At 38.4% G+C, this 24,097-nt stretch overlaps 1 protein-coding gene across 5 annotated transcripts in view; it reads left to right on the forward strand.

The window, feature by feature from the left end:
• schip1 (schwannomin interacting protein 1) overlaps positions 1-24,097 on the forward strand; it is a 938,589-nt gene that overhangs the window by 863,939 nt on the left and 50,553 nt on the right. Inside the window, exon 1 of one of the 5 annotated variants that reach the window (XM_062060224.1) lies at positions 2,004-2,313. The exons of the other annotated variants lie outside the window; for them this stretch is intronic. Within the exon in view, the coding sequence (XP_061916208.1) occupies positions 2,284-2,313 (30 nt within the window). The 5' untranslated portion in view covers positions 2,004-2,283. Of the gene's footprint in view, positions 1-2,003; positions 2,314-24,097 lie in introns of those variants that run through there. 5 annotated transcript variants of the gene reach the window in all.

Genomic DNA, 24,097 nt, shown 5'->3' on the forward strand with positions numbered 1-24,097 from the left:
TAGAACTAGTATGCATATATCTAAAAAAAAAAAAAAAAAGGCTTTTTTAAAAAGAAGGGTTTTTAAGCCTTTTTTAAAAGCATCCACAGTCTGTGGTGCCCTCAGGTGGTCAGGGAGAGCGTTCCACAGACTGGGAGCGGCGGAGCAGAAAGCCCCTCACATTATTGTGAGTTTTTGTATTAGTGTTCCTAAAAAATAGCTATACCGGCCCCCGAACACATTTCTTTCTCTAAATTTGGCCCCCTGAGTCAAAATAATTGCCCAGGCCTGGTATAGGGTCTCATTCGATTGTGCAGGAACCTACAAAGGTAGTTTTTTGTTGTTGTGCGTAGAGTAAGCGGTGCTGCTTGCTACTATCCTTCAAGCTCAGTCCGATATTGCATGTTTGACTGCAAGGCAGTGAAGTTGTTTCAAACTGGATTAACGTAAAAAGATGAAAATAAATGCGGGTCAGCGGTCCGGTGCGAGTCCATTGGAACCTTGACTTCCGGACCCTTCCCTCATTCAGCAAAAAAAATTAAAATTCCATTCCGCTTTTTCAGGCGGTCTGTCATAACGTTTTTAGCATTTAATCAGACATTAATAATAATAATAGATTTTATTTGTAAAAAGCACTTTACATTGAGCAAACAACCTTAAAGTGCTACAGTGTATTAAAAAAAAATGTTTAAGATAATAAAAATAAAAACTAGAACAGCCTAATATCTAGAACTAGTATGCATACATCTAAAAAAAAAAAAAAGGCTTTTTTAAAAAGAAGGGTTTTTAAGCCTTTTTTAAAAAGCATCCACAGTCTGTGGTGCCCTCAGGTGGTCAGGGAGAGCGTTCCACAGACTGGGAGCAGCGGAGCAGAAAGCCCTTCACATTATTGTGAGTTTTTGTATTAGTGTTCCTAAAAATAGCTATACCGGCCCCCAAACACATTTCTTTCTCTAAATTTGGCCCCCTGAGTCAAAATAATTGCCCAGGCCTGGTATAGGGTCTCATTCGATTGTGCAGGAAACTACAAAGGTAGTTTTTTGTTGTCGTGCGTAGAGTAAGCGGTGCTGCTTGCTACTATCCTGCAAGCTCAGTCCGATATTGCATGTTTGACTGCAAGGCAGTGAAGTTGTTTCAAACTGGATTAACGTAAAAAGATGAAAATAAATGCGGGTCAGCGGTCCGGTGCGAGTCCATTGGAACCTTGACTTCCGGACCCTTCCCTCATTCAGTAAAAAAAATTAAAATTCCATTCCGCTTTTTCAGGCGGTCTGTCATAACGTTTTTAGCATTTAATCAGACAATAATAATAATAATAGATTTTATTTGTAAAAAGCACTTTACATTGAGCAAACAACCTTAAAGTGCTACAGTGTATTAAAAAAATTTTTTTAAGATAATAAAAATAAAAACTAGAACAGCCTAATATCTAGAACTAGTATGCATATATCTAAAAAAAAAAAAAAAAAGGCTTTTTTAAAAAGAAGGGTTTTTAAGCCTTTTTTAAAAGCATCCACAGTCTGTGGTGCCCTCAGGTGGTCAGGGAGAGCGTTCCACAGACTGGGAGCGGCGGAGCAGAAAGCCCCTCACATTATTGTGAGTTTTTGTATTAGTGTTCCTAAAAATAGCTATACCGGCCCCCGAACACATTTCTTTCTCTAAATTTGGCCCCCTGAGTCAAAATAATTGCCCAGGCCTGGTATAGGGTCTCATTCGATTGTGCAGGAACCTACAAAGGTAGTTTTTTGTTGTCGTGCGTACAGTAAGCGGTGCTGCTTGCTACTATCCTTCAAGCTCAGTCCGATATTGCATGTTTGGCTGCAAGGCAGTGAAGTTGTTTCAAACTGGATTAACGTAAAAAGATGAAAATAAAAGCGGGTCAGCGGTCAGGTGCGAGTCCATTGGAACCTTGACCTTGACCTCCGGACCCTTCCCTCCTTCCACGTCCTCTCTCCCCACTCCACATACTCAATGCACTTGCTCCTCCCCCTTTTCAGAGCGTGTGTGCTCTGGCTGCTTCTCTCACCCCTCCTCCTCTCTCTCTTTTAGCCATTAGGGGGGGAAGCGGTCCGGTCTTCACAAACATAGCCGAAAACAAGCAGAACGACAAGAAGACTCAACTGGCAAGGCAAACGGGTTTTATTTTTTAGGGGGGTTACTCGGGTAGTTCTGTTGAAAAAAAAAACAGGGCGGGATCCCCCCCACTCCTCGCCCCGTCTGGAATACCACTGCAGGCTGGGAACCTTCTCCCCGTCGCGGTCTTCTTCTCCCGGCCTGCAGCCTCGGTCTAGGATGCTGTGAAGGATGGTCCACCAGGAGAACTGTTGTTACAAGGTATGCTTAGGATGGAACTCATTCTGGTGTGGAATGTCGGTACTTTGTCCAGTAGTTTGTGTTTGATCCGCTAACGCCATGTCTGACTCCTGCGTCACATATTTGGACCTGTGTGGGAGTCTTGTTGCCGTTTTGAGTTACGTGATTCACAACAGTGAAGCTGGCGGTTGCTAAGGGAACACTCGACTAAAAAGGGAGCAATGTCCAACCTCCCCGTTCACTACCTCTTGTCCTTGCCTCCTTTGCAATGTGTGCACTTCCACGCTTTCACTCGTCTTTATGTGCATTCACGACAATCATAATGCTTTCCTACCTAAGAAGAAGCAATGCATGACAGCTGTGCGTCTACTTTGCGGCGGAGGGCAAAAGGGAAGCGAGTCTGCAATGCAGAGAGGTAGATAGATGGAAGGCAGAGCAGGAGGTGATGCCATGGGACACACTGAAAGTGGGTGGAAGGTGGAGGAAAAACTGGAAAAGGAACATTAAGTCAGTGTTTTTCAACCACTGTGTGAGATACAGTCTGGTGCCACTGCAAAAACTGAAATCTAAGTAAGATTAAATATCTCAAATAAGGGTGATATTTGCTTATTTTCTGTCTGATAAGATAATTCTTCTCACTAAGCAGATTTTATGTTAGTGTGTGGAGAATGCATATATTTTTAAGAGTTCTTCCTTTATTCATAGTCATGTTTAAAGCAGCTAATATTTTCCCATGTGTACTCTTTTTGCTTGTATCTTATGTCCGCAAGTAAACTCTGTGCATTACCTTGAAGGGGTTGGAATGTGGGAGTATAGCATCATCCCTTTTTACCTTGTCAGTATTAGAACAACGAGGCTGTATTCCTTTCTGGGCAGGGTGGGGGCTGTTTTCGTATTCAATAAATTGTCTCTTCACGTTTGATTTTCAGACTATTTCGAGATGCTGGTATCAGCGCATTTGTAAGGACTGGTCTCCTTAAGCTTTAGTAAAACTTGATAATATTCCTATTCTGTCTTGATGGTCCTTCTTACTCAGCATATATGTCATCTGAAAGAATTTGGGATTGACCAGTGACTTTAATTCCCTGAGAGGAAGACTGGTCAGACAATTGTTTTACTTGTTTTAAGGGTTTTGGTCCTAAATGATCTCAGTAAGATATTACAGCTTGTTGCTGAGATGTGATGACCTATATTGAGTAAAACATGCTTAAAACTAGAATATCAACTGTTGCAAAGCTGTGTCATCAACACTCACAAGTATAAAACTACTTTTCCAAAGTAATAATTTCCTATTTCAAGCATGAAAAAAAAAAGATGACTTTGACACAATTTTGTCTCATAATTAAAACAGATGACAGCCAAATGGACTTTGCTGTTTTATTTACAATGAAACAAGAGAAAAGATGAACTCATATAGTAGTACAGTTGGCACCAAGAAAAGTGCAGTTGTTATTAGTGAGAATATACTTTTTTTAAGGTATTTTTGGGTTCATTGAAGTTAGCTAAGTTTACTTGTTTTGGAAAGTCTTGACAAGCCAAATTGTCTTGTTCTATTGGCAGATAATTTTGCTTAGTTCAAATAAAATACCCCTAATTTTTGTAATTTTTTTTCTTGTTTTTGAACACTGACTTTTTGCAGTGTGCGGCGTGGGAGATTATCTAATTTAAACTATTTGGGTTAAAAATATTTTTTGCAAACCAGTAATTATAGTCTGCAAATGATGTGTTGTTGTTGAGTGTCTGTGCTGTCTAGAGCTCGGCAGAGTAACCATGTAATACTCTTCCATATCAGTAGGTGGCAGCAGGTAGCTAATTGCTTTGTAGATGTCGGAAACAGCGGGAGGCAGCGTGCAGATAAAAAGGTATGTAATGCTTAAACCAAAAATAAACAAAAAGTGAGTGCCCCTAAGAAAAGGCATTGAAGCTTAGGGAAGGCTATACAGAACGAAACTAAAACTGAACTGGCTGCAAAGTAAACAAAAACAGAATGCTGGACGACAGCAAAGACTTGCTGTGGAGCAAAGATGGCAGCCACAATGTGCATCCGAGTAAAATTACGACTCTTTTCATAAAATTGCCAAAATGTTAAGCTTTTTCTTGTAAAATTGCGACTGTTATTGAGTAAAATTCCAACTTTTATCATAATATTGCACAAATGTTAATATTTTTTGTAAAATTTTGACTTGGTTTGAGTAAAATGACGACTTTTATTGTAATAACGGCAAAATTATACGTTTTTCTTGTGAAACTGTGAACTTTTTCTTGTGAAATTCCAACAAATTTTTCACAAGCTTTTTTATATTTGCACAGTATGTATATATTATTAATGTTGTAAATACACATCGTTATGTATCTAGAAAGGGTGGTCCTAAAGAGGTAGGCATTATTCGGAGGTCTCAATAAGGTAATAAATACAATAGTGTGTGTGTGTGTGTGTGTGTGTGTGTGTGTGTGTGTGTGTGTGTGTGTGTGTGTGTGTGTGTGTGTGTGTGTGTGTGTGTGTGTGTGTGTGTGTGTGTGTGTCTGTGTGTGTGTGTGTGTGTGTGTGTGTGTGTGTGCGTGTTTCTACCCTTCTTGAGACATCAACAAGGAAAAGTATCTTCCATATGAGGAGGTGTGAACAAGTGATGACATAAATCATGGTCCCAATAACAATGCATCTAATAGGCAATGTCTCATTTGCACCCCTGCTGGTGAAATCTATCAAAATTAGGTTGGTCCTAAAAAGGAGGGATTTTTCAAATTGACTGTGTGTCGGTTTAAAAGATGAAATAACGTGTGTGTAAGAAATTGAAATGCGCCCCCTTTGGTCAAAATTAATAAAAAACAAATATGTATATAGAGTCATACTGTAATAACGAAGTAAATAATGAAGATTAAAGCCAATTACAAACAAAAAATTAAATTAACTAAAAGCAGTCTTTTTCTCACAATGTGTCAACCTTTTTTCTTATAAAATTGGGAACTATTTCTCATATTCTTTTTGTTTCTGTAATATTGCAATGTTTTCTTGTAAAAATATTACTTTTTAATGCAAAATGGTGACATTTGTCATATAAAATTCTGACTTTTATCACAACATTGCCAATTTTTTGGTGGTTATTGTGAGATAGTCAAATTTTTTGAGTAAAATTATGACTTTTGTCATAATTTTGCCACGTAAAATTTAGAACATGATTATAATATTGCCAAAATGTTAAGTTTTCTTATGAAATTGTGACTTTTGTCGAGTAAAATGACAACTCTTTTCATAAAATTGCCAAGATGTTAAGCTTTTCTTGTAAAATTGCGACCGTTGAGTAAAATTCCAATTTTTATCATATTTTACAAATGTTCAGTTTTTCTTGTAAAATTTTGACTTGTGTTGAGTAAAATTGCGACTGTTATTGAGTAAAATTCCAACTTTTATCATAATATTGCACAAGTGTTCAGTTTTTCTTGTAAAATTTTGACTTGCGTTGAGAAAAATTACGACTTGTATTATAATAGTGCCAAAATTCTACGTTTTTCTTGTGAAATTGTGACCTTTTTCTTGTGAAATTCCAACAAATTTTTCACAACAAGCTTTTTTATAATTGCTTAGTATGTATATATTATTAATGTTGTAAATACACATCTTTATATATCTAGAAAAGCTGGTCCTAAAGAGGGAGGCATTATTCACAGGGCTCAATAAGGTAATAAATACAAGAATGTTTGTGTGTGCGTGTTTGTGTTGGATTTATTGGTCCGTGTGGCTGAGGGGGAGCGGCTTGTGTAACGGGATAAGGATTTCCTGCCATGTTTGCCGGTAGATAAAAAAGCAAAAGGAGACAGAGCGACAGAAAGATATCAGGACAGAGCTGAAGATAAGCGTGGAGAAGGGATGCCGAGGGCCAAGTGGAGAAGGAGATTAAACAGTAACAAGAGAAGTATCGACAGCACTCACTGAGACGTGTCTGCTCTTGTATAGCTCACACACTCCAGGAAAAAAGTGTAACGGTGGTGGATGCAGAACTTGAGAAAGATGGTGGAATGGAAATAGGATAGAAGTCGCTGCTTTAATTCATGGAAGAATGAGAGCGGAAAGCAGAACAGGATTCAGCCTCTGATAACAGCGCCTCTCTGGAGGCCCCTCAATTAGAGCGGTAACCTGGCAACCAGCAGAGAGACAGCGCCCCTCTTACACACACACACACACACACACACACATATCATGGGCAATATTGTATGTATATTGACAAAAGTATTGGGACACACACGGAATAAAAGGTTGCTGGCGTTGAGCTTCTACTCTTGTGGGAAGGCTTCGTACAACATGGGTACCCATTAGGTCGAAAAGAGAGGGTGTGTCAGTGCGATCATCAATCTTCACTATGCTCTCTAGTGCCGCCCTATTGGCTCCCTGGAGCATTTTTTTAATAAAGCATGGGGGGAAATAATTTTTTTGTTTTAGTATGTTTTTTCTTTGAGGACAAACACGACACAAACCTTCCCAATTGGTAGAATTGTTAGAACACTGTTTAATATGTTTGTGTGTATGATGAGACTATTTGGTGAACATCGTTTTGTCCTACTCATTTCGGCGGTTCCTGAACTCATCATAGTGTGGACTGTGACGCAACAGTTTGTTTACATGTAAAATCTTCCACTCCTTCTTTGTCTCATTTTGTCCACCAAAAGTTTTATGCTGTGCATGAATGCACAAAGGTGCGCTTTGTTGATTTTATTGACTTGTTGGAGTGCTAACATGCTATTTAGGCTAAGTGTATGTACATATTGCTTCATCATGCCTCATTTGTAGGTATATTTGAGCTCATTTAATTTCCTTTACTTTTATCCTCTTTGTATATAATTTAGTTTTGCATGTCTAATGACACATTTCTGATAGTTATCTGTGTGCCATGTTGTTCCAGACCACAGCAAACATTACCCAGCTTGCCAAAGATTGTAGTAAATCTATTAGAAGAAGACAGCCTGTGGTTTCCTTTAACTTGGACACACACATCTATACCTTTGGCCATTAAAAGCCAGTAATTTCCAGGAGTTATCTCACCTTCTGAGTAGCCTCTGATTTACTAATGGTTTCTTATGTTGTAAAAATGTGTAGAATAAATATTACATTTCAACATTTCTGTCAACAAAGATTTGCTTCAGCCTGCGACACATAGTCATTTTGATAGTAGGCTAATATAGACACTTACGTCATGTGTTGCCTTCATTATAACACTTATATAAGACTTTGAAAGTCATTTTGATAGTAGGCTATTATAGCTAATATAGACACTTACATCATGTGTTGCCTTCATTATAACACTTATATAAGTCTTTGAAAGTCATTTTGATAGTAGGCTACTATAGCTAATATAGACACTTACGTCATGTGTTGCCTTCATTATAACACTTATATAAGGCTTTTAAAGTCATTTTGATAGTAGGCTAGTATAGCTAATATAAACACTTACATCATGTGTTGCCTTCATTATAACACTTATTATATAAGACTTTTAAAGTCATTTTGATAGTAGGCTAATATAGCTAATATAGACACTTACATCATGTGTTGCCTTCATTATAAGACTTATTTATGGCTTTTCATTTTTGCGGCTCCAGACAGATTTGTTTTTTTGTGTTTTTGGTCCAATATGGCTTTTTCAAAGATTTGGGTTGCCGAAACCTGAACTCGGTGATGGCATTACTCCCTCAATAAATAAAGCCAATGAAGCTGATTTTGATTCCGACTCTGAATTGGATTCTGGGAGGGCAGTATGCGCAATTTGCGTAAATTAAGGCTCACAAATGAACGAGTTGAAACTGCAAATCGATTTGCATCGTTCACTTCGGGGAGTCGTTCAAAAGACTCGATTCGTTCGCAAATGTCACATCGCCGGTGGAAATGAAAACAATGCTGTGTTTGAGACAACACGGGGACTACAATAGTAGTAGGGAGCGAACTGCTCAGTCAGCAATAATGAGTTCATTGTACATTTCATACATCCTTTAAAACAGTCGTCCCCAACCACTGGTCCGGGGACCGGCACCGGTCCATGACGCATTTGCTACCGGGCCGCACAGAGACCGGGCCGCATTTTCTCTTACTTAACTTTGGCCAGTCCCACCAGCTAAACTTATCAAATGTAAAGGTGCCAAATCGTAACCAAAATCTAGGTTCCATCTGCAGTCCGCGGCATGTTGATGACCTAAGATCAGGGCAGATCAGGAATAAAGTGACCATGGAAGTAGAAGAGTAGAAGTGCTAAATTGTTGCATAAAATAATTGTGCTGAAGGGAAAAAATACACATCTCCTTTGGCCTAGTAGTTAACGAGCTGGTTTTATTGCACATTGTCCTATTACATACGTAGTTAGCAGTAACGGATGTATTTACGCATGGAAAAATGGACCAAAAAAGCTAACATTAGTGTATTTATCTATGAAATATTGCACAAAATATGAATACATAACTTTTAGAATGGAAATAGTAATCCACAGAAATCTATTGGGACTAATGTCAAGTATTTCTAGCTTTCTTATACTATACACTACCGTTCAAAAGTTTGGGGTCACATTGAAATGTCCTTATTTTGAAGGAAAAGCACTGTATTTTTCAATGAAGATAACTTTAAACTAGTCTTAACTTTAAAGAAATACATTCTATACATTGCTAATGTGGTAAATGACTATTCTAGCTGCAAATGTCTGGTTTTTGGGGCAATATCTACATAGGTGTATAGAGGCCCATTTCCAGCAACTATCACTCCAGTGTTCTAATGGTACAATGTTTTTGCTCATTGGCTCAGAAGGCTAATTGATGATTAGAAAACCCTTGTGCAATCATGTTCACACATCTGAAAACAGTTTAGCTTGTTACAGAAGCTACAAAACTGACCTTCCTTTGAGCAGATTGAGTTTCTGGAGCATCACATTTGTGGGGTCAATTAAACGCTCAAAATGGCCAGAAAAAGAGAACATTCATCTGAAACTCGACAGTCTATTGTTGTTCTTAGAAATGAAGACTATTCCACAAAATTGTTTGGGTGACCCCAAACTTTTGAACGGTAGTGTATATCCATGCTCTTGTCCTTAAATGTGATGTATCACCTATAACCCATCAGATACTAAAGCCAAAAAAAAAAAGCCCACTTCTAGCAAAAATGAGCAAAAAACAAAAGTCTATGGCGAGCTTTTTTACAAAGGGAAAAGTCCAGGGGCTCCCACTAATTGAATGTTATGGTGAGTGTTTTCAGGCATTAATTTTTCATGCACTTATTTGCAATACTTATCTGGCACACGTGGAAGCCCGGTCCGTGAAAATAATGCCTACATTAAACCGGTCCCTGGTGCAAAAAAGGTTGGGGACCCCTGCTTTAAAAGACCAATTGACTAGAGGCCTTGTTTGGAGCGGTTAAATGCCTGATCGATGGTGCAGCATTTTGAGTCTTAATGTTTTCGTCCATATTCTGCATAAAGAAGCAATGGTGATGAGTGGTTAAATAACACCAACACAGAAAAAGGAAGTGATTCATAACTAATCAGTGCACACGTGTTTTAGTATCTTGGTTCACGTCCTTAATCTATTTAAGTGCTGAAATGAGGGGAAACCACACAAGTGTTTATTCCATAAGGCAGAGGTTGTAATATATCTTTTTTTTTTTTTTTTTACTCCCGCTATCATCCATAACTCTGATGGAGCGGTCTTTGCTGTCAGCAGCAGCGGCAGCACAATCAGACCCGGAGTGATGGGGAGATTTATCAGGCTGCAAGAGTAATGTCAGCATCCCAAGGCCCCGGGCCCCTCCTCGGGGCCTGGGGTGGGGGTCAGAATGGAAGAAATTAGTCGTATAAAAATGATGTAGGAGGGTATTGCGGGCTGCATGGATTTGACGGGCCTAATATGTCCGTCCCCCCCCCCCGAAAAAAGTTAGCAGACCTCCTGATGGGCCGGCCCGTGGTCCTCTCGCGGCACCAATTTGTTTAAACACGGAACATCGCCATGGTGACGTTCTTGCTCCGTTGCTATGGCAGCAGACCCACTTCTGTTTCTCTCTTTCTGGAGCTTTTAGATGTGTCAGTAGATGTCAACGAAACATTTGCATACTCACAAACAAGCAGGCGAGCATGTGTATAAGCAGCAAGCATATGCACACACACACACACACACACACACACGCAGAGTGCAGTAGCAGTGCATGCCAGGCCCTCAGGAGGTGCCAGGAACCCTCTCTCCCACAGTCACCCTCTGTTCACTTGGAACAAAAAGCCTTTATATCTGCGTGTTTCTGTCTCTCTCACCCCGCAAAGCGCCCCCCTGCACCTCCTCGCCCTCACCTTACAGTCACGCCATCCTCGGCCCTTCGCCACCTTTAACCATCTCAACTTTTAACAAGTGGTGCCCTTCCGCTGATGGGCACAAAAACAGCCATCACGATCATAATGAGCATAAAAGCCCTCCTCCGAAGAGCGCAAATCAAGAGTGACTTCACCTCAACCGTGAAGTCAGCCTCAGTAATGAAGCTGCCCCACCCTTCATGTTCACTCTCCGTAACAGTGCCTTTAATGGCTCGTGTGTGTGTGTGTGTGTGTGTGTGTGTGTGTGTGTGTGTGTGTGTGTGTGTGTGTGTGTGTGTGTGTGTGTGTGTGTGTGTGTGTGTGTGTGTGTGTGTGTGTGTGTGTGTGTGTTTTTGTATTTCTACCCTTCTTGAGACATCAACAAGGAAAAGTACCTTCCGTGTGAGCACCGGAGAACAAGTTAGGACCGAAATCATGGTCCCAATACGGAAAACCATTGCATCTAATAGAGAGCCAAATACTAGAGTCCGTGAACATTGCTCCAAAGTCAGGATTTTTGGTTGATTTATTGTGCATACAAAAGTAAACACTGACAGGTGCAAGGGCAGCAATATACGTTTGTATGATTTTTTTTTTTTTTTTTTTTTTTTTTTTTTTTTATGTCCTGTCCAGCTTTTCAGGCAAATCATATAGTTGATGTAGATGCCCATATCGGCTGTTCAGATTTACTTTACAAAAGAGAAGTGTCCTACACTTCTCTTTTGTAAAGCCTTATTTGTATTTGACTTTATAAAATGTATTTATATTATCATTTGGTGCAGCCGGGCCAGAGCAGGAGGGGATAGAAAGAGAAAAAAAAGGAAGACAGAGGGGGGAATTGTGGGGACAAGAGGGGGATTAGACAGAGAGACAAAAACAACAACAGCAAACACAACAACAACAACAACAGAGCAACATCAGCAAATACGACATGTACAAATATGATGGTAAAAGTAATAGCAAATAAGCAGTTAGCGAAAATAAAAAATAATACAGAAATGACAATGAGCATTATTACACTAAAAATGGAGCAATACAAATACCAATAGAAATAGCGCTATTGATAATGAACAATACCAATACTTTACCTTTATTATCAACAATACAGTTTGTATGATAAAACAAGACTTTCCTATTCATCCCCGAAAAAAACCCGCCAGGTGAGCAGCTGATTTTACGACTTCCGCTGCTGACGTAAGACAACCTGCGTCCCATATGTGACCATAGGATGAACAAATACACTACAGTACTAAGACTATGGTGGCCATTAACAGTTAGCTTCTACAGTAAAATTATGACTTTTGTCATAATTTTGCCAAGTGAAATTCTGATTATTATTCATCCATCCATCCATCCATCCATTTTCTACCGCTTGTCCCTGTCGGGTTATCGGGGGGTGCTGGAGCCTATCTCAGCTGCATTCAAGCGGAAGGCGGGGTACACCCTGGACAAGTTGCCACCTCATCGCAGGCCCAAGATTGTTATTATAATATTGCCAAAAGTTTTCTTAAAAAATTGTGACTTTTGTCGAGTAAAATTACGACTCTTTTCGTAAAATTGCCCAAATGTTAAGCTTTTCTTGTAAAATTGCGACTGTTATTGAGTAAAATTCCAACTTTTATCATAATATTGCACAAATGTTCAGTTTTTCTTGTAACATTTTGACTTGCGTTGCATGATGGCTACATGTGCTAAAAATATGAATACAACAATTAACGTTGCAGGCGGGCCTATAATCTTAGTCTAAATTGAGTTTGGTTTGTTATTTTGGTTCGAGGGTGCAAACACTTTTTCTGCAGGCGAGCTACTTTATTATAATACTGCCAAAATTCTAAGTTTTTCTTGTGAAATTCTGACCTTTTTCTTATGAAATTCCAACAAATTTTTCACAACAACCTTTTTTATATTTGCATAGTATGTATATAATATTAATGTTGTAAATACACATCTTTATACACTACCGTTCAAAAGTTTGGGGTCACATTGAAATGTCCTTATTTTTGAAGGAAAAGCACTGTACTTTTCAATGAAGATAACTTTAAACTAGTCTTAACTTTAAAGAAATACACTCTATACATTGCTAATGTGGTAAATGACTATTCTAGCTGCAAATGTCTGGTTTTTGGTGCAATATCTACATAGGTGTATAGAGGCCCATTTCCAGCAACTATCACTCCAGTGTTCTAATGGTACAATGTGTTTGCTCATTGGCTCAGACGGCTAATTGATGATTAGAAAACCTTTGTCCAATCATGTTCACACATCTGAAAACAGTTTAGCTCGTTACAAAAGCTACAAAACTGACCTTCCTTTGAGCAGATTGAGTTTCTGGAGCATCGCATTTGTGGGGTCAATTAAACGCTCAAAATGGCCAGAAAAAGAGAACTTTCATCTGAAACTCGACAGTCTATTCTTGTTCTTAGAAATGAAGGCTATTCCACAAAATTGTTTGGGTGACCCCAAACTTTTGAACGGTAGTGTATATCTAGAAAGGGTGGTCCTAAAGAGGTAGGCATTTTTCGGAGGTCTCAAGAAGGTAACAAATAGATTGTGTAAGTGTGTGTGTGTGTGTGTGTGTGTGTGTGTGTGTGTGTGTGTGTGTGTGTGTGTGTGTGTGTGTGTGTGTGTGTGTGTGTGTGTGTGTGTGTGTGTGTGTGTGTGTGTGTGTGTGTGTGTGTGTGTGTGTGTGTGTGTGTGTGTGTGTGTGTGTGTGTGTGTGTTCTTGTATTTCTACCTTTCTTGAGACATCAACAAGGAAAAGTACCTTCCATGTGAGGACAAGTGAACAAGTTAGGACAAAATCATGGTCCCAATACAGAAAACCATTGCATCTAATAGAGAGCCAAATACTAGAGTCTGTGAACATTGTATATATTATTAATGTTGTAAATACACATCTTTATATATCTAGAAAGGGTGGTCCTAAAGAGGTAGGCCTTTTTCGGAGGTCTCAATAAGTTGACAAATACAAGAATGTGTGTGTATGTGTGTGTATGCGTGCTTGTGCGTGCGTCCGCGCAACATGACCAGGGATAGCGAGTCAGTCCTGTGTACTTTACCCATAATCCCTGGGGATGAGCACAGACTCAAACACACTTCCTCTTTCCCCCCATTTGAACCTCCTGCACAACTTGCTGTGTGTTAGCTTGGAGGTTTGACGCTCTATTTGCTGTATGAATATTTGATGTCTGGCCACCTTCTTTTGTTACTTGTTCAACGTTGTATCTGATGCCATACCACTACCAGACACTATTTGTTTTGGCTGTCTGGAGACTTATAGGTCACGGTTGTTGAATTTGTTTCCACCCGAAAGTTATACTTATATTGGAAATAGCTGCAGTCAGAGTTGTTTGTCTTACATGATGGCTACATGTGCTAAAAATATGAATACAACAATTAACGTTGCAGGCGGGCCTATAATCTTACAGTCTAAATTGAGTTTGGTTTGTTATTTTGGTTCGGGGGTGCACACACTTTTTCTGCAGGCGAGCTACTTTTCAATGGACCAAGTGGAGGGGATCTACCTCGTTCATATATATCATTTATATTCATTTATTATGAAAGAGAGGTTTTTGTTAACAAGTTAAAGGTGTTTAATGATAATAATACAAGCATGTTTAACATTTCATGAAGACAAGAATATAAGTTGGTATGATTGTGATGACTTGCATTGATTGGAATCAGACAGTAGTGATGATAACGTCCACATTTCTCCTCCTTTCTGTCTAATACCACATGAAAGTGCTTGATTCTTGCCATCTTATTTGTCCAGCTTCGATACTCCTTTTTATACACTTTACAAGAAATACATTGGCGGCAAACTCCGCAGCTTTCTAGCTTTTGCACGTTAGCTTTCTGAGACTCTTATTTCGCTAGCGCAGGCAGGATGAAGCAGGGCTTTTATTGTGAAGACAGGAACTGTGCAGAGTTTTGACGGCAGGTACGGCGCGAGAGTCTGTTGAAATAGAAAGTGTTGCTCACCTTCCTGTCGGTCGTTTTTTCTTAATAATGATCTGGCAGCAGCCAGCATCATCTCACAAGACCCTCGGGTGCTGTGAATGTCGATCAAGTGACGAAAGTTAAAATTGATGATCGCTAATATTTAGGTCTATTTTTTTTAATACCTGGCTGGTGATGGACTGACACACCCTCCACCATCCACCGGTAGCTCGTCATCGACGTAATGGGCACACCCTGATGTAGTTAATTTTGCGTTGCTTAGGTATTTTACTTCACTTTAGAGTCACAAAGCCTCCTTCGCTACCATCTGTGATTATTTTATTTCTGTTTATTTCAATCTAGTTTACTTTATTTTTGTTGTTTGATTTTGTTTAGTTTGTTTCACTTTGTCTTAAGAGCCCTTTAATAATCACCTATGATTATCTTATTTAGTTTGATTGTATTTTATTCTATTTTGTTCTGCATCTGGGTTTTTTAATGTATTTTGTTTGATTATGTTTAGTTTGTTTGGCTGTGTTCAGATTGAATTGTTGTACTTTACTTTGGAACCATATTTTATTTTTATTTTATTCAGCTTTGCTTTATTGTATTGTATTTGATTTGGTTTGGCATTGTTTAGTTTTTGTTAAGATTATTTTAGACTCAAAATTCCACTTCATTATTTGTTCTATAATATTATTATATTGTATTTAATTGTATTTTATTTGATATATTTGATAGTATTTTATTTAGTATCTGACCATTTGTAGTGGTGTCACACAATGCCCTACTTTCCCTGTAAATATTGTATTTTATTTTGCATTTAAACTGTACAAAAACAAGCAATATATAATTTTGAGCGCTGAGAAAATAGTCAAGGACTTCATGGCGCTAAAACAGGGGTCACCAACCTTTTTGAAACCAAGAGCTACTTCTTGGGTACTGATTAATGCGAAGGGCTACCAGTTTGATGCACACTTAAATAAATTGCCAGAAATAGCCAATTTGCTCAATTTACCTTTAACTCTATGTTATTATTAATAATTAATGATATTTACACTTAATTGAACGGTTTAAATGAGGGGAAAACACGAAAAAAATGACGATTAAATTTTGAAACATAGTTTAACTTCAATTTCGACTGTTTAAAATTCAAAATTCAACCGAAAAAAAGAAGAGAAAAACTAGCTAATTCGAATCTTTTGGAAAAAATTTAAAAAATAATTTATGGAACATCATTAGTAATTTTTCCTGATTAAGATTCATTTTAGAATTTTGATGACATGTTTTAAATAGGTTAAAATCCAATCTACACTTTGTTAGAATATATAACAAATTGGACCAAGCTATATTTCTAACAAAGACAAATCATTATTTCTTCTAGATTTTCCAGAACAAAAATTTTAAAAGGAATTCAAAAGACTTTGAAATAAGATTTAAATTTGATTCTACAGATTTTCTAGATTTGCCAGAATATTTTTTTTGAATTTTAATCATAATAAGTTTGAAGAAATATTTCACAAATATTCTTCGTCGAAAAAACAGAAGCTAAAATGAAGAATTAAATTAAAATGTATTTATTATTCTTTACAATAAAAAAAATACATTTACTCGAACATTGATTTAAATTGTCAGGAAAGAAGAGGAAGGAATTTAAAAGGTAAAAAGGTATATGTGTTTAAAAATCCTAAAATCATTTTTAAGGTTGTATTTTTTCTCTAAAATTGTCTTTCTGAAAGTTATAAGAAGCAAAGTAAAAAAAATAATGAATTTATTTAAACAAGTGAAGACCAAGTCTTTAAAATATTTTCTTAGATTTTCAAATTCTATTTGAGTTTTGTCTCTCTTAGATTTAAAAATGTCGGGCAAAGCAAGACCAGCTTGCTAGTAAATAAATAAAATTTAAAAAATAGAGGCAGTTCACTGGTAAGTGCTGCTATTTGAGCTATTTTTAGAACTGGCAAGCGGGCTACTCATCTGGTCCTTACGGGCTACCTGGTGCCCGCGGGCACCGCGTTGGTGACTCCTGCGCTAAAACATACCGGTGTAGTGAGTGTACATTATTCACCCAAGGAACTTTAGTTATTAGAGAGTTCCGACCGGACGATTTTTCACGGGACAAATTTCCGGTGTTGTTGTTTCCGGATGAGGAGATACTGCTCGGTTATTGATTGAAGTAAAGTCTGAATGTCATTAAAACAGTTAGCTCCATGACTGAATTGCGTGATTTTATGCATCCAAACACTAATTGATTCAGCTGATGCTAGTTATGGTACAGTTATTTGTTTGCGCCTGGAAACCAGTCAGTGATTTGTGTCTTTTACTTCTTTGAAGTTGCGTTGTTTTGTTCCACCATATGATTTCGGAGCCATGTGTGTTTCTAATTTTCCGTCTGAGCGGCCATGACAAACACGTGAGTCACGGGTCGATAATGTCTCACAGCCATGAGATCATAACACGGTCAGCCTCAGATTGAAAGCGTAAATCGCAGGCGTGAACCTCAGAGTGCGTCTGTGTGAGACAGACTAACACGCCTTTGTGGTCCTTGGAGGGTTACTTAGTTGGACCTGCCTCTGGAGTACAAAGGGGGGACCAATTTCTACCTTAGTGATAAGGACGCACAAGGCATCCGGATTTTACATTTACATATTTTGTATACGGTCGTGGTCAAAAGTTTACATCCACTTGTAAAGAACATAATGTCATGGCTGTCTTGAGTTTCCAATCATTTCTACAACTCTTATTTTTTTGTGATAGAGTGATTGGAGCACATACTTGTTGGTCACAAAAAACATTCATGAAGTTTGCTTCTTTTATGAATTTATTATGGGTCTACTGAAAATGTGAGCAAATCTGCTGGGTCAAAAGTATACATACAGCAATGTTAATATTTGCTTACATGTCCCTTGGCAAGTTTCACTGCAATAAGGCGCTTTTGGTAGCCATCCACAAGCTTCTGCTTGAACTTTTGACCACTCCTCTTGACAAAATTGGTGCAGTTCAGCTAAATGTGTTCGTTTTCTGACATGGACTTGTTTCTTCAGCATTGTCCACACGTTTAAGTCAGGACTTTGGGAAGGCCATTCTAAAACCTTCATTCTAGCCTGATTTAGCCATTCATTCATTTACCACTTTTGACGTGTGTTTGGGGTCATCTGACATCCCATGGACAAAGATAAGACCTTCTGGAGGAAAGTTCTGTGGTCAGATGAAACAAAAATGTAGCTGTTTGGCCACAATACTCAGCAATATGTTTGGACTCTGTTTCGCCAATCCAACGTAAGCATTAGTGACGTTTGACTCCATTTCACCAATCAAACGAAGCCTCACGGTAAGGATCCAGTCAGAACTACAACTACTAAGACTCAGTATTTGGATTTTTCATTGGGAAACAAGACTACATTGTAGGGATGTAACGATAACCAGTAAAAATGATGACAGCTGCAAAACTCCTGATGGTTTGTATTAACCCATCCATCCATCCATTTTCTACCGCTTATTCCCTTCGGGGTCTCGGGGGGTGCTGGAGCCTATCTCAGCTACAATCGGGCGGAAGGCGGGGTACACCCTGGACAAGTCGCCACCTCATCGCAGGGCCAACACAGACAACATTCACATACTAGGGCCAATTTAGTGTTGCCAATCAATCCCCAGGTGCATGTCTTTGGAGATAGGAGGAAGCCGGAGTTCCCGGAGAGAACCCACGCAGTCACGGGGAGAACATGGAAACTCCACACAGAAAGATCCCGAGCCTGGGATTGAACCCCAGACTACTCAGCACCTTCGTATTGTGAGGCAGACGCACTAACCCCTCTCCCACCGTGCTGCCCGGTTTGTATTAACCTTTAAATTAAAATGATCGAAGAAACTGAGATTGATAACTGCACTTCAATTAACTCACGGCGGACTGACTAGTGTCGACTCGCTAACTTAAATGCTAACATGTTCCTGGGATTAAAGGCCTCACCTTTTCTCCTCCAAACATATTGCTGGGTATTGTGGCCAAACAGCTCCATTTTTGTTTCATCTGACATCACATGGACAAAGATAAGACCGTCTGGAGGAAAGTTTTGTGGTCAGATGAAACAAAAATTGAGCTGTTTGGCCACAATACCCAGCAATATGTTTGGAGGAGAAAAGGTGAGGCCTTTAATCCCAGGAACACCAGACCTACCGTCAAGCATGGTGGTGGTAGTATTATGCTCTTGGCCTGTTTTGCTGCCAATGGAACTGGTGCTTTACAGAGAGTAAATGGGACAATGAAAAAGGAGGATTACCTCCAAATTTTTCAGGACAACCTAAAATCTTTAGCCCGGAGGTTGGGTCTTGGGCGCAGTTGGGTGTTCCAACAGGACAATGACCCCAAACACACGCCAAAAGTGGTAAAGGAATGGCGAAATCAGGCTAGAATGAAGGTTTTAGAATGGCCTTCCCAAAGTGCGAAGAAACAAAACAAGTCCATGTCAGAAAACCAACAAATTTAGCTGAAATGAACCAATTTTGTCAAGAGGAGTGATCAAAAATTCAAACAGAAGCTTGTGGATGGTTGCCAAAAGCGCCTTATTGCAGTGAAACTTGCCAAGGGACATGTAAGCAAATATTAACATTGCTGTATGTATACTTTTGACCCAGCAGATTTGCTCACATTTTCAGTAGACCCATAACAAATTCATAAAAGAACCAAACTTCATGAATGTTTTTTGAAAAATAAGAGTTGTAGAAATGATTGGAACCTCAAGACAGCCATGACATTATGTTCTTTACAAGTGTATGTCAACTTTTGACCGAGACTGTATGTGTTTTTGAACTTGACGAGGCCAAACGTGACACACACATAGACTTAAGTTCAACTTACTGTTTTCCAAAGGTAGCAGTCCATTGCTGAGGTGTCTCTTTTCCAATGCAGCTGCTGCCCACAAGTGGGGGAAAAAAACACACAGGGAGGTTTTTCTCCACGAGAGGCCGTCCTGACCAGAGGGTGCAAGGCTGGGAGGGCCTAAAGGGTCTTACCTCTGACCACCGAGCTTTGACAGTCCTGTGGGAGACACACGCACACACTACAGTTCAGGGAATGAGAAACATCCATACTGTGCCACAGATGGGAAGAGGAAGACCAGAATGATCTACCAGTTAGAGGAGGATTTATTTTTATTTTTATGTTGAATCATGGCTGAGGTGAGTCAGCTTGGAAGGGAGCAAAGCTGGGCAGTGAGCCTGGACTAAAGCGGCGCTCGAGTGAGAGACAGAGAGAGAGAGAGAGAGAGTAGGGAAAGTGGTGGGAGCGATGAGGGAGGCGCTGGAGAACACTGATGGAAGCCATGGCGTGGATGATGTCATCAGGCATGTGTCCCGTCTCTGTCTCAATGACAACTACAAGGAGGTAAAACACAATGTTGGCGTCGAGATAATGAGCCTATGGCGGGGGTCAGCAACCCGAGGCTCTTTAGTGCCGCCCTAGTGGCTCCCTGGAGCATTTTTTAAAAAAGGATTGAAAATGGAAAAAGATGGGGTGAAAAATAATCTTCATGACACAAACCTTCCCAATTGTTAGAACTACCACTGTTTAATATGTTTGTGTGTATGCTTCACTGATGACACTATTTGGTGAACATCATTTTGTCCTACTCATTTCAGCGGTTCTTGAACTCACCATAGTGTGGACTGCGACGCAACAGTTTGTTTACATGTAAAATCTTCCACTCCTTTGTCTCATTTTGTCCACCAAACTTTTTATGCTGTGCGTGAATGCACAAAGGTGAGCTTTGTTGATGTTATTGACTTGTTGGAGTGCTAATCAGGCATATTTGGTCAGTGCATGACTGCAAGCTAATCAATGCTAACATGCTATTTAGGCTAGCTGTATGTACATATTGCATCATTATGCCTCATGTGTAGGTATATTTGAGCTCATTTAATTTCCTTTACTTTTACCCTCGTTGTATATAATTTCGTTTTGCATGTCTCATGGCACATTTCAGATAGTTGTTTCTTTGCCATTTATGTTCCAGACCACAGCAAACATTACCTAGCTTGCCAAAAATGTTGATAAATCTATTAAAAGAAGACAGCCTGCGGTTTCCTTTAACTTGGACACACACATCTATACCTTTGCCCATTAAAAGCCAGTAATTTCCAGGAGTTATCTCACCTTCTAAGTAGCCTCTGATTTACTAATGGTTTCTAATGTAAAAATGTGTAGAATAAATATTACATTTCAACATTTCTGTCAACAAAGATTTGCTTCAGCCTGCGACACATGGTCATTTTGATAGTAGGCTATTATAGCCAATATATACACTTACATCATGTGTTGTCTTCATTATAACACTTATATAAGACTTTGTAAGTCATTTTGATAGTAGGCTATTATAGATAATATAGACACTTACATCATGTGTTGACTTCATTATAAGACTTAAATACGGCTTTTAATTTTTCGTGGTTCCAGACAGATTATTTTTTTGTATTTTTGGTCCAATATGGCTATTTCAATGTTTTGGGTTGCCGACCCCTGGCCTATGGAGTCGAAAGTCCGTCAATTGGGTCTTAGTTTATGAGTAAATGGCTGGTAAATATGTTTTATTTCCATTTTTCTCTGAAGAAAAGTTGAACCAAATCTTTTTCCCTAATTTCTAGACCAAGGTCGAAATTTTTATCTTTAAAATTTTGGCAGATTCTGGATACATTTTTTATTCATCTGTGAAAATTGCAGACGCAGGTGTATTTTACTTTGTCCTGTAAAACACCAAAAACAAAACATTCCAAGATTTATACAAGGACCCTTTTTAGCTCTCTCATAGCCTCATAAAAAATGTATACAAATATTATTAGCGAGAAAAAAACCAAAAAACTTCTAGCACAATATGTTTCTATTCCTGAACCGCTGCACACAACAATATAATCAAGTATTGCCTGTGCACTTTCTTTTTCTGTTACTCGTCTGAATCTTCAAGTCCTGACATTTCTCACACAGCTTAATGTGCTCTACAAAAACAAGTTAAAGGTGTTTGTGTATTTGTCAAATGACCACAGAAATGTGGTGCACACCTTTAGGGGACTGACAACCATAATGTCTCTGCAGGGGCTCGGGCCCTGGTCCACATGGAAATGTTTAGATTGGGGTATCTTGTTTTCATCAGTGAAAGTCTTGGTCAAAAGTTTACATTCACTTGTAAAGAACATAATGTCATGGCTGTCTGGAGTTTCCAAAAATTTCTACAACTCTTATTTTTTTGTGATAGAGTGATTGGAGCACATACTTGTTGGTCACAAAAAACATTCTTGAAGTTTGGTTCTTTTATGAATTTATTATGGGTCTGCTGAAAATGTGAGCAAATCTGCTGGGTCAAAAGTATACATACAGCAATGTTAATATTTGCTTACATGTCCCTTGGCAAGTTTCACTGCAATAAGGTGCTTTTGGTAGCCATCCACAAGCTTCTGCTTGAATTGTTGACCACTCCTCTTGACAAAATTGGTTCATTTCAGCTGAATTTGTTGGTTTTCTGACATGGACTTGTTTTGTTTCTTCGGCATTGTCCGCACTTTGGGAAGGCCATTCTAAAACCTTCATTCTAGCCTGATTTTGCCATTCCTTGACCACTTTTGACATGTGTCTGGGGTCATTGTCCTGTTGGAACACCCAACTGCGCCCAAGACCCAACCTCCAAGCTGATGATTTTAGGTTGTACTGAAGAATTTGGAGGTAATCCTCCTTTTTCATTGTCCCATTTACTCTCTGTAAAGCACCAGTTCCATTGGCAGCCAAACAGGCCCAGAGCATAATACCACCATGCTTGACGGTAGGTTTGGTGTTCCTGGGATTAAAGGCCTCACCTTTTCTCCTCCAAGCATATTGCTGGGTATTGTGGCCAAACAGCTCAATTTTTGTTTCATCTGACCATTGAACTTTCCTCCAGGAGGTTTTATCTTTGTCCATGTGATGTCAGATGAAACAAATAAATAATATGCCATAGTAAGCAAACAAATATTAAATACATAAATAATATTTGTCTCAATAAAAAAAAAAGGGTTGAAGATGTTCAATATATTTATTGTTCTGTGTACTTTGTGAACACTTGTAGTTTGAACAGTCTCTTAAACTGAATCATATTGCTGCTATGTTTCATTTATTTGCTTAATCCATTCCATCATTTAATTCCACATACTGATATACTAAAGGTTTTAAGTGTTGTACGTGCATACAAATGTTTTAAATTAGATTTGTCTCCAAGGTTATATTTCTCCTCTTTTGTTGAGAAGAATTGTTGTACATTCTTGGCTAGCAGGTTATAGTTTGCTTTGTACATTTTTTGTTGTTGTTTGCAAATGCACCAAATCGTTGAATTTCAATAATTGTGATTTAATAAATAAAGTGTTTGTATGTTCTCTATATCCAACATTATGTATTATTCTAACTGATCTTTTTTGTAACACAGTTAGTGAATGAAGCGCACATTTGTAGTTGTTTCCCCATATTTCTGCACAATAAATCAGATATGGTAACACTAGCAAGCAGTAGAGAATATCAAGTGATTTTTGGTCTAGAACATGTTTTGCTTTATTCATTATTGATGTGTTTCTTGCTACCTTATGTTGTATATTTTTTTACATGAGACTTCCAATTCATTTTATCATCTATTACACCCAAAAATGTGTTTTCTTTTTACCCTTTCAATTTTTGATTGATTGATTGAAACTTTTATTAGTAGATTGCACAGTACAGTACATATTCCGTACAATTGACCACCAAATGGTAACACCCGAATAAGTTTTTCAACTTGTTTAAGTCCACGTTAATCAATTCATGGTAATATTTACTCCATCTATCTGTATTTGTGTTTGACTTTCTCTTCTACTGTTAGCAAATAGCATTATTTTAGTTTTACTGAGATTCAAAGATAGTCTGTTTTTGTCAAACCATCTTTTTAATTTGTTAATTTATTCTGTTATTATTTGTATTAGCTTCTGTGTGTTCTCTCCTGAACAAAACACAGTTGTGTCATCTGCAAATAATACAAACTTTAAGTCCTTTGTAACTTTACAAATGTAATTTGTATTGAGATTGAACAATGTTTGATCCGAGTATTGACCCCTGAGGTGCCAGTCTAGTTTTATGCTGAGTCCTAGGAAGTGTCTATACTGTAAGTATCGTATATATCAGTGGTTCTCAACCTTTTTTCAGTGATATACCCCCTGTGACCATTTTTTAAATTCAAGTACCCCCTAATCAGAGCAAAGCATTTTTGGTTGAAAAAAAGAGATGAAGTAAAATACAGCACTATGTCATCATTTTCTAAATTATTAAATTGTATAACAGTGCAAAATATTGCTCATTTGTTGTGGTCTTTCTTGAACTATTTGGAAAAAAAGGTATAAAAATAACTAAAAACTTGTTGATTCAATTATAAATAAAGATTTCTACACATAGAAGTAATCATCAACTTAAAGTGCCCTCTTTGGGGATTGTAATAGAGATCCATCTGGATTCATGAACTTAATTCTAAAAATGTCTTCACAAAAAAAGAAATCTTTAACATCAATATTTATGGAACATGTCC

The sequence above is a fragment of the Entelurus aequoreus genome, linkage group LG10 (genome assembly GCF_033978785.1).
Source record: "Entelurus aequoreus isolate RoL-2023_Sb linkage group LG10, RoL_Eaeq_v1.1, whole genome shotgun sequence".
Taxonomy (NCBI): Eukaryota; Metazoa; Chordata; class Actinopteri; order Syngnathiformes; family Syngnathidae; genus Entelurus; species Entelurus aequoreus.